Here is a 10,120-nt window from a genome sequence, read left to right as displayed (position 1 = left end):
GCATTTGAAGAGCAGGAATGAACTGGACTGGCAAGCTGACAATGCACCTGAGCCTGGAGTTGGCTGTGGCCGGTGGATGGACATCTTTTGTTTGTTCAGCACATCGGAAATGCTCCTCTTCCATTCTGACCATGTGATTGGGATGGGGCTGCCAATCACAGTTTCTTATCCAATCACCTGGCCGCAGGGGTAGATACATGATCCAGACTCAGCCAATGATAGTGCCTTGTTTGCCTGGCCCCAGTGATTTGTTGGAGCCACTTCCTTTGGCAATGAGAACAAAGGACATAGATGTTTTTCTGCTGTGCTGCCTGAAGGCTAAGGAGTGACTTCTAGGGCCTCCTGTCTCTATCACATGGCACTGGCTGTCTGCAGAGGGGAAAAGAATCAAACTGGGAGCTGCAGAAATGGAGCAAAAGGGGACAAAGAGTGTCAGCATTCTAGTTCCCAGTCTTGAGTCTCCTGGAGAATCTCTCATCCTTGTCCTTTGCATTTGAACTGTTTTCTTCTGCAATTTCAGGAGCCAATAGTTTCCCCATCTGATTAACCTTGAGTTAGGCTACTGTTGGTTCCAAGTGAAAGAACTCTCACTTACACAGATAGGAACATCAAAAGTCATATTTGAGAGCATTTTCTTGTAAGAAGCTGGGCAGCATGCGGTTTCCCAGCAGACCAAATCAACTAAGTATGGAGGCACAGGCTCAAGAGTCTCCAACACTTGACCTACCTCCTTTGGGTACCAACTCTAATTTTATACTCTTTCAATTCCACCTTAGGTAAGGGATGAATTATTCTCAGTTTGGTCTCATTCTCAGCGACTCAGCCTAGAATACAACTCTCAGCACCTGGCAGCCAGGCCTCCAGTCAGTTTCACCAAAGGCCCAGCTGCTTCCCTGAGAGCTAAGAGTTTTAAGGCCTGTTGGCTACATAGCCCCCTTGGAGCCACTAAAGGGATTGACTGAGTGGGAGGGAGGGAGACATTGCAAAGGCTATTTCTGCTCCCACTTCAGCTGGAGCAGCCCTCCAAGCACCCAGTTACTTTCACTTTATTCTATTGTTTTAAATTGAAATTGAGTTGATGTATGTTACTTTCAGGTGTTCTACAGAAGGATTTGACATTTGCATACATTATGAAGAAGTGACCGCCATGCTAACTCTACGAACCATCTGTCCCCATCAAAAGTGGGTACATTATTAACTGCATTCCTTGTGATTCAGGGCTTCCCTGGTGGCTGAAATGGTAAAGAATCTGCCTGCAATGTGGGAGACCTGGGTTTGATCCTTGGGTCAGAAAGATCTCCTGGAGAAGGGAATCTTCTCTAGTATTCCACTCTAGAATACCCACTCTAGTATTCTTGCCTGGAAAATGCCATGCATAGAGGAGCCTGGCGGGCTACAGTCCATGGGATCAAAGAGTCAGACACGACTGAGCAATCACTCTCACTTTCTTATGCTGTGTATTACATCCTTGTGACTTATTTATTATATAACTGGAGGTTTATATCTCTTAGTCCCCTTCACCTATTTCACCCACCCCCTACCCCCTTCCTTCTGGCAACCAGTGTTCTCCTCTGCTGGCCCCAATGTTCCCCTTTTTTGGGGCACGTGGCACACAGGATTCTTGTTCCTGACCAGGGATGGAAGCTGGGTCCCCTGCAGTGGAAGCATGGAGTCCTAACTGCTGGACCCCAAGTCTTTTTATATAATGGGTTTGACGCACAATTTTGGGGGGAAATGTAGTCTAGCTGTGTAGAGAAGAGGAAAGGAAAACAGGCTTGCTACACAACCGGCCAGTTGGCTATAGAAAACATTTGCCCCTTTAGATGGCAGTCTTCCTCATTGTCATCTACGTTGAGAGGTGACAGCAGGCTTGATCAGGGAGTGTGTGCACACATCAGGATTTCCCAGGAGAGGTGGTCTCAGCCTGAGGACAGTGCAGAGGAGCGGGGAGAACATAGGAGGACATGAAGATGCAAGATACCATTGAAAAGTCACACACCTACTGTTCCATAAAGACAGCATTTTTTTTAATTTTAAAATTCTGCATCTGAAAACACAGTATGACAGAAAGCATCTATATACACCTGCAGTGTTTTTGGTATGATACAGTATTCAATACATCCACTGTTTTCTGCAAAAGATTTTGCTTTGTCAGACAGAAACAAACTCCCCTAGACAAAAAAATACAGCTAAGGCACAATTTTGTTATTTTTCTGCTAAATGAAAAGACAGAAAAGGTGCAAAAATGGGCGGGTAGTGCAATTGTTTCCGAGAATCACATTCTACCGTGAGGAAAAGCATTCGGATGATTGGAATTTGATTACTGGTCAATTTCAGATAGTTCAATATCTCTTAAAATACTCCTTTAAATAAATAGCAAAATATCTACATCTTTCAGTGTGTGCCATTTGAATTCTCTCTTTTTTTAAAACTTTATTTACAGAGTCTCTCTTTTTTTAAAATCAATACATTACAAAATATTTCTGTACAGTTTTATGCATATTATGATCTATAACAAAATAGTTATTTTTAAAAACTATATCACCACATGTCTTTGAAAAACAATGAAAGGGACGGTAATAACTTATTGTGAGGCCTCTAAAAAAATACCCAAATGCTATTGACAATATAGTAATGCCAAAAAAAGAGACAAAGGACGACAAAGACGATTGAGCTCAATTCCAGTGAATTTCCTATGAAAACCCTGGGGTTGTCTTTGGCCTCCATCAGCCCTGGAGCGATGGCAGGGAAAAGGAGGGACTCTGAAAGCAGGGAGAGTGTGATCCCTTTGAGAACATGACCATCCACCGGGAATATTAAATTCTATCACTTTCCAGGAAGGAAGGACGAAGAGATAAATTGAGAAACTCTGCTGATTTACCCTTGAATGAAGTACATAAAGTCACCAAGTCTTCGGGGTGGGGGGGGAGGATTGGAAAGCCCACGTTGGCATCCTGCCGGTAATTAAACCAGCCTATCGACAGCGGCATTATGCTCCAAGAGAGTGCTTCGGGAGTCGGCTGAGGTTTAGACGAGCACCCAAGCCTTCATTTTACCCATAGGAAAAATAGAAGGATATTTTTCTTCAAGACGACACATAGAAGCCATTTCTACCACATCTGCAAGCTACAGATTGGCAGCCCCTGGCTTAGAAGGTTGCTCCGAAAGCTTCAAGATGCTCTTTTCTCTTGGATGTTGGTAGAAATGGGAGAGAGAGTGTGGTCAGCTTTCCAAAAATAATTTTAAGGCCACATTTAAAAACAGAGAAACCTAAGGCTTTTGAAGGGGGGAGGTGGCGTGGAGGAAGGAGAGGAGAAGGGAGGCAAATGAGGAATGGAGAGGATGGAGTTAGCAACGGAGGTGGCAAGACGCAGAACCTGCTTTCCCGTGGGGCCTGTAGGCAGAGGTGGATGGAGTATTCCCAGCCAAGGGGAAGGGGAAGAGAGAGGGCTTCCATCTCCCTGCCTGGGGCTTGGCAAGGACAGAACCAACGACAACATGAGGGGTAGACACAGGTGGCATGCGGAAGCCCTCCTCAGTCTTAAGAGGGGTCTGTACAGTATCGTTTGCCAGGTTAAAAAAAAATAATAATACTTCTGAGAGAGAGACACAGACAGAGAGAGGGAGAGACGCAGAGAGAGAATTTGCATAGATTATACATTCAGCTCCAGCAGATTTGGACACCTTTATTCTTCTCCCTCCTCCCCCAAGGTAAACTTCTCAGCAGACACATGAGGTAGCGCCTGTGGTTGGCCCATGGGCAAAGTAAGGTAGGTGAGGCAAAAAGCACAGAGGACCTCCCGTGAGCACGGCTTCCAAAGACGCTTCTAGACACATGGCAAGGTGGCCGCTACAACCCAGGATCTGGAGCGAGCAGGGCTGACACGCCAACCTCTCCCATGAACAATCTCCTGGACATGTCCACCTGCTGTGATGGAATTCTGGAAGGTGGGGACTGGGCCAGTGTGGACCTCCTTGATGTCCGAGGGGCAGCTCTTGAGGTCAGTAAATCCTGTTTCCTCTCCCCTTCAGTATAAACTGTCTTGAGATCAGGAGAGCTGAACAAGCCAGTTCTCAAGGGACACTTTTCTGAGGGACTATTTCTTCAGGATGGGAATGACTAGTAAGAGGCCCTCATTCCCTTCAGAGTTCCACATAAGCTGTTATTTTTGCCCCTTCCCAATGCTGGCTTTTCCCCCTTCACCAGGACAACACCTAACCTCCATAGAGCCGGCCGTGCACAGGCGGAACTGTGGACCGAACCCTTTGCCTACACTCTGGTAACAACAAAACCTGCCAATGTTTGAAAATCAGATTTCCTGTAAAAATATGGATTTTTGGCTTCTCTTACCAAATTAGATGATTCTGCTGTACCGTGCCTGTATTTTCACTCGCAACTGCAGACTGGAGCTGAGAGGCAGCCGTATTTTTTGTCTGTGTCAGGCGCACACTCGCAGACCACAGTCCCCGCCACTGCCTCTTGTCTGACACCAGCCGCTTCATTCATCTGTGTTAGCGTCCTGGACTGCATAGCCGTGGGTGACCCCTGCCAGAGGGTGTGGCTTTGACCTGGCAGGCCTTTGCCAACAGCTGTTTCTAGTATATCCCCCTTGGGTGCTGTGGAGGGAGCTTGGGTCCTGCAACCCCAGTGAACTGGACTATGAAAGGGGTCTTTGCTCAGGCCCCCACACCCAGCTGCTACCGCTCTCCTCTCTTATGGACCCTCTTGGCAAAGAGATCAAGGTTCCAGCCAGGGTCCTCCTTGCACCTGCAACCTGGAGAACTAGAAGGAAGCACAGCCCCCCCAGTCCTGGCCTGTGCCCAGAGCAGCGGTCATCTGCTCTTTTGGGGGAACTGACTCAAACCTCAGCTCCACTGGCATTCTGAAAGTTCAACAATGGCAAACGAAGGCAGAGTGACTCCCGGCCAGATGAGAAGGGCCTTTTTCCAAAGGGAGGAGCACGCACACTTCTTAGAATGCGAGGGTCCTAGCAACCGCTCTGCCCTCCTTGGAGACAGACTGCTTTGTGCTGGGGCTGGGAAGCAGGGCTCAGAGTTGTCTGCCTCCTGGGTGTGGCTTCTGCCTGACATCACAGGGGTGAGTGGGAAACTGGACAAAGTATCACAGCTTACTGGATGCATCCTTCTCCCCCAAACCCACATCCCACCTCTCAGCCCCCCTAAAGTCCAGGGACCCAGTCAGAGACTCAGCCACACTCTTCTAAATTCTAAAAGGATTTCTAGGGGACCACGTTCTCAGGTTTTGAAACCCTCAGGCAGCCACAGCTCAAGGCTGCCTGACCAATGGCCTTGAATTAATAAATCATTCTCAGATAGACAATAGAAATGAGTTAAACTATTTCCCCTGGGAAAACATCACCTTGGCTCAAATCATCCTGGGCTTTGCTTGAAATTCTCCCTTTTCCCCTTGAAGCCAAATATAACATCTTCAGAGTGATTCTCTGGTTCAAGAACAGAAGATGTTGAGGAACATCCGGTGTGACTGCTCAGCTTCCCAGTTTCCTGGTAGTCAGCAGGGAGTGAGGCCTGGGCTGGGGACAGGAGGGGATCATCCCCAGAGTAATAAGCCATCTCTGCCATTTTGCCACGTCTTCCCAATAGAACAGGAGTCAGCAATGTCAGGGTGCAGGAGGGGCCTCCCTGAGGAGTCTGTGGGCTCATGCTGCGTGCAGGGATGTACCAGGGCAGGGCTCCCATAGCCACCATAAATGACCATAGTGAGTCCTAGTGGCCTGGCCAGGAAGTGCAAGGCTGGCTTCCTGGGCAGCTTCCACAGGCTCAAAGAGTCCTTGGACAGAAGCAGAGGCTGAGGGCAGAGAGAGGATGTGCCATGGGCCTCTGGGCTCCCCATGAGCTTGTAGAATCACGTGGCCATTATGTGGGCTTTCTGAGAAAGCCATGCCAGGCCCCTGCCCTTGGGTTCTCCTGGCCTGTCTGGCCACCCCCACCACCCTTTTCCTAAAATAGATCTCTTCTGCTCCTGGGCATGGAAGGAGCTTGCTTTCCCTCTGTCCTCTGGTCACAGAGAGGCCCATGGTTAGACTGGCTGTGGGAGGACGGTGATGGAGACGCATGGACGGCCCAAGCTCTGCAGCTAGGTGTCTACCTCCACAAGTAGCAGTCCTGTTGGGTCCCTGTGCTGGGGGCCGGTGCTGGGGACCGCTCAGGAATTCCAACACCCCAGCTAACTGGGCAGTCCTCCACCCTGTGTGAAGAAAAGTGAGGCACCGATGTTCCCAAGGGCACCCCACTTTCAGCCCATGGACATTGCTGGTTGAAGCATTTCCCTCATGGTGTCCAACTCTCTTGCTTTCCACTGAGGACATGGAGGATGGAAGGCAGACACAGAGAGGCAGACATAGGTAGATGGATAGATGGATACATAGAGAAAGCAGGAGGGAGACAGACAGGAGGGGCTGGGGGAACTAGAAGGGCAGGAGGAGGGGGCCTTTTGTGAATAAAGGCAGCTTCAGTTAGTAAGATAACATAATTGACAAGCTGCAAAAACAGCACCTACTAATTAGTCATTGACTAAAACATATAAATAATAAATATCTAAAGTGTCCCTTCTCTGTATCCTCCATGGCCCACAGGACATCCTGCCTTGCAGGGGTGGGGTGGGGTGAGTAGGAGGCGACAGCTAACAGTTCACTGGGAGCAATCGGCAGTACCTTCAAAGCCACACTGGAGAGAAACCCAACGAGGACCGGCTCTCCTGGGAAAGGACAATGTACCCAGGGCTGGGACTTTTCTGAGGGAACCTTTGGGGGAGGGTGGGATCAGTGTAGGAGGGGGTTCTCAGGGAGGGACTGCTGGATGAGCGGAGCAACCCTCCAATGGGCACATGGCAAGGAAACCCTTTGGGTTTCTAGTAACTCAAGCAATTTGAATAATACTACTCTCTAGGTTTTAAACAACCAGATACTCAAAGCTTCCCACTTTCATACTGCATGTCAGGCAGGGCCGGTTGGCACTTCAGACAAGAAAGTCCATGAATTTAAAAACCGAATCTGAAATGCTTTTTCCTCGCTATGTAAATTCTGTTCCACGTGGTTTGGTTGCTCCCAGCAGCACCGAAGACACATTTCACAAAGTTCCGAGTGCCCGACTTCAGAATGAAGGGCTCAGGCAGGTGAGGGGTATTGCTGTGCTGACCAGCTCAGGAGTTTTGCTCCCAGCGATCTCTGAGGTTCACGGCCATAGTCCCCCAAAGTTCCCACTGTCAAAGACCAGAAGGGTCATGGTCTTGGTCTCCTGACCCATGAATGGCTGGGGGGTTTGATGCTAGCCTCAGACTCATGAACATCACCCCATTTCTACCTCAAGAGAGGGTGGCCTGGAGCCCAGGATGTCTGGCAGTGACACTTTGGTTGGACTTTGGCCAAGTCATGTCACAAGGCTCTCCTGCTCATCTAGTTACTAAGGAGGATGGCTGAACCCAAGAAGAGCTGGGGGGAGGCTCAAAGCCACCCCCCCCAACCCCCGCCAAGACTACTACCTCCCTGGGAATGAGCCCAAGAATGTGACTTTCATGTCCTGTCACTTCAAGGCTGGCTCAAGGGTTTCCTGGCCCAGAGGAGCAGGAAGATGAGCTGAAGGGCAGGGCTGGAGATCAAACCCACCCTCTGGGTACTGCTTTCCAAACTAGCTTCTGCAGAGCCCTTGGGTTCTGAAGAGGTACCTTAGGAGATGCCCTTGGCAAAGGGACTGCCCGATGGGCTGAGCTTTGACATAGAACCTCACATTCTCAGCTTCCACCCAAGCAGCCTGGATTTCATCTGTAGCTTGAACCTGCACCTATGACTCGGTAAAACAAATACTCTGCTGCTCAAAAGAAAAGTTTGGGAATCACTTGTCTGGGGGTGGGGTCATGTCATTGAGGGGGAAGACAAGGAACCTGTAGAACTCGAGGATCAACCAGAAGAGGTAAGACCACCACGGTGCTGGGACCAAGCCATTGCTGTCCCCAGTAGCCAGCCTGCAGGGTGCAGGTGGTTGGCAGAACCTGCTTTGGCCTCCAAACCTTCCTTCTTCATCATCCCATGGCCAGGAGAGCCCCTCTCACAAAAGGCAGCCCCAGGGGTAGGAGGTCAGGGTCTGGGTCCCACTGGCCATCTGGCTGCTTTCCCTTTGAGATCCGCTGGGGTCCCCATGTGCCCAGTGCTACCTGAGCCGGCCGTCGGGTTTGACCGCCCCCAGCTCTGACTTGGGGTCGGGGCTAAAGGAGCTCCAGGCTGTCTGGCTGCAGGTCTGCATGACCGGGCAGGCGCTGGGGCCTGTGGCACAGATGTCCATGGCAGTCCACATCCCGCCCACCAGCGAGTCCAGCCAGCGCTCCAGCGTGGCGCCGGCGGAGGCCGCGTTCCTCCGAGCCTGCTCCACCTGGGCGGGGTTGATGGGCAGGCTGAGGACGGGGTTCAGGCTCTGGAAGCTCTGCTCCATGTAGGCGCTGCGGAGGGGCCCATTGTGCAGCCTCAATGCCTCCTCTGAAAGCCAAAGGGAACAATGACATCAGTAGACAAGCCACAGACTGGTCACCTACTACTGCGTGCCTGGCACCATGCTGGGCACTGCATAGCACTGTCCAGTCCATGGGACAATCTCATTAGGAAGTCTTTTTAGAAATCCCATTGTACAGACAAAGAAATTGAGCTCACGAGGACATTCCTTCAAGAGGTGTGAGCCCACTTTGTGTAGGGCATGGTCCATTCATTTATCCATTCAGCATGTATTTATGGAGCCCCTACTAGAGTCCCTGGTGGCTCAGATGGTAAAGTGCCTGCCTGCAATGCAGAAGACCCGGGTTCAATTCCTGGGCCAGGAAGATCCCCTGGAGAAGGAAATGGCAAACCACTCCAGTACTTTTGCTTGGAAAATCCCATGGGCGGAGGAACCCGGTAGGCTACAGGCCATGGGGTCGCAAAGAGTCGGACACAACTAAGCGATTTCGCTTTCTTTCTACTATAGCCCAGACAGTAATTCATTCAACACATATTTACCGAACATCTGCTATCTGCAAGGCATTCATTTATTCATTTATTTGATGCAGATGTATTAAGTGCCAGGCTCTATTCTGTGGTAGAGCAAACCAGACAATGAAGGAAGAATGATGTCGATAAAGAAACAAACAAATAAATAAGGTCATTCCCCAAACTGATAAGTGTCATGAAAGGAATTAATGGGGTGTGTTGAGTCAGAGCAGCGGCTTGATAAACTAAGGCCCTTGGGCCAAATTTGGCCCACCACCTGTTGTTGCAAATAAATTTTACTGGAACATGGCTATGCCCATTTGGACACATATTGTCTATGACTGTTACCACAGTACAGCTGAGTAGTTGTGACAGAAATTGTACATGGCCCACAAAGCTGAAAAATTTACTATCTAGCCCTTTACAGTAAAAACTTGCTGATTTCTGGGTTAAAGAGTGACAAAGTGTTTATCTTAGATGAGATGGGCAGGGAAGACCTCTCCGAGGTGGTGACATCTGATCTGAGTGCTGATTCACGTGAAGGAAGAATCTATACACAAATCCTGGAGAAGAGAACTCTAGGTTTTGGGAACAGAAAGTATTCAGCCTCACTGAGTACCTTTCCCCAAATCACACAGGTAATGAGAGTTGGAGCCAGGGTTTGAACTGGGGTCTGTGGATCTCACAGCCTGGACAGGAGTCCTGCGCTTGGCTGCTGGATGCCCACCGTGAGCTTTCTATAAGACAGGGATTTCTCCTTTGGTCCAAGGTGTAGTGCATGAATGGATCACAGCAAGGAGTCTTGGAGAGTCGGTTCCCCGACTGCAAAATGGGGATACTTACCCTTCCAGCAATTACACTCACAAGACTGGTATGAGGCTCGGGGAAAAGCCCATGTGCTTTGTAAAGTAACATATGAACAAGAGAGACACTGACTATTTCCCAGGGCTTAAAGATGGGGAAGCAGAAATTATAGACATTTGGGCTGACAAAAAGAAGCTAGACATCTCTGTTTTGAGGAAGCTCCCACTCATGGCTTATTTCATTGCTAATTGTAAGAATATATTTTAAAGGAAGACTAGATCATGATTCTGGTAAGTCATGTTTTACCAAATCAGGTTTTGCTATAG

General features: G+C 49.3%; 1 protein-coding gene across 1 annotated transcript in view; it reads right to left on the bottom strand.

The window, feature by feature from the left end:
- Positions 1-2,005: 2,005 nt before the first annotated feature.
- XYLT1 (xylosyltransferase 1) overlaps positions 2,006-10,120 on the bottom strand; it is a 348,193-nt gene continuing 340,078 nt past the window's right edge. The window contains exon 12 of the mRNA XM_069570209.1: positions 2,006-8,507. Coding sequence (XP_069426310.1) covers positions 8,185-8,507 — 323 coding nt within the window. The 3' untranslated portion in view covers positions 2,006-8,184. The remainder of the gene's footprint in view (positions 8,508-10,120) is intronic.

This window comes from Ovis canadensis, chromosome 24 (genome assembly GCF_042477335.2).
Source record: "Ovis canadensis isolate MfBH-ARS-UI-01 breed Bighorn chromosome 24, ARS-UI_OviCan_v2, whole genome shotgun sequence".
Classification (NCBI taxonomy): Eukaryota; Metazoa; Chordata; class Mammalia; order Artiodactyla; family Bovidae; genus Ovis; species Ovis canadensis.
The sequence above is the reverse complement of the archived record's forward strand: the minus strand, read 5'-3'. Positions and strand labels throughout refer to the sequence as shown.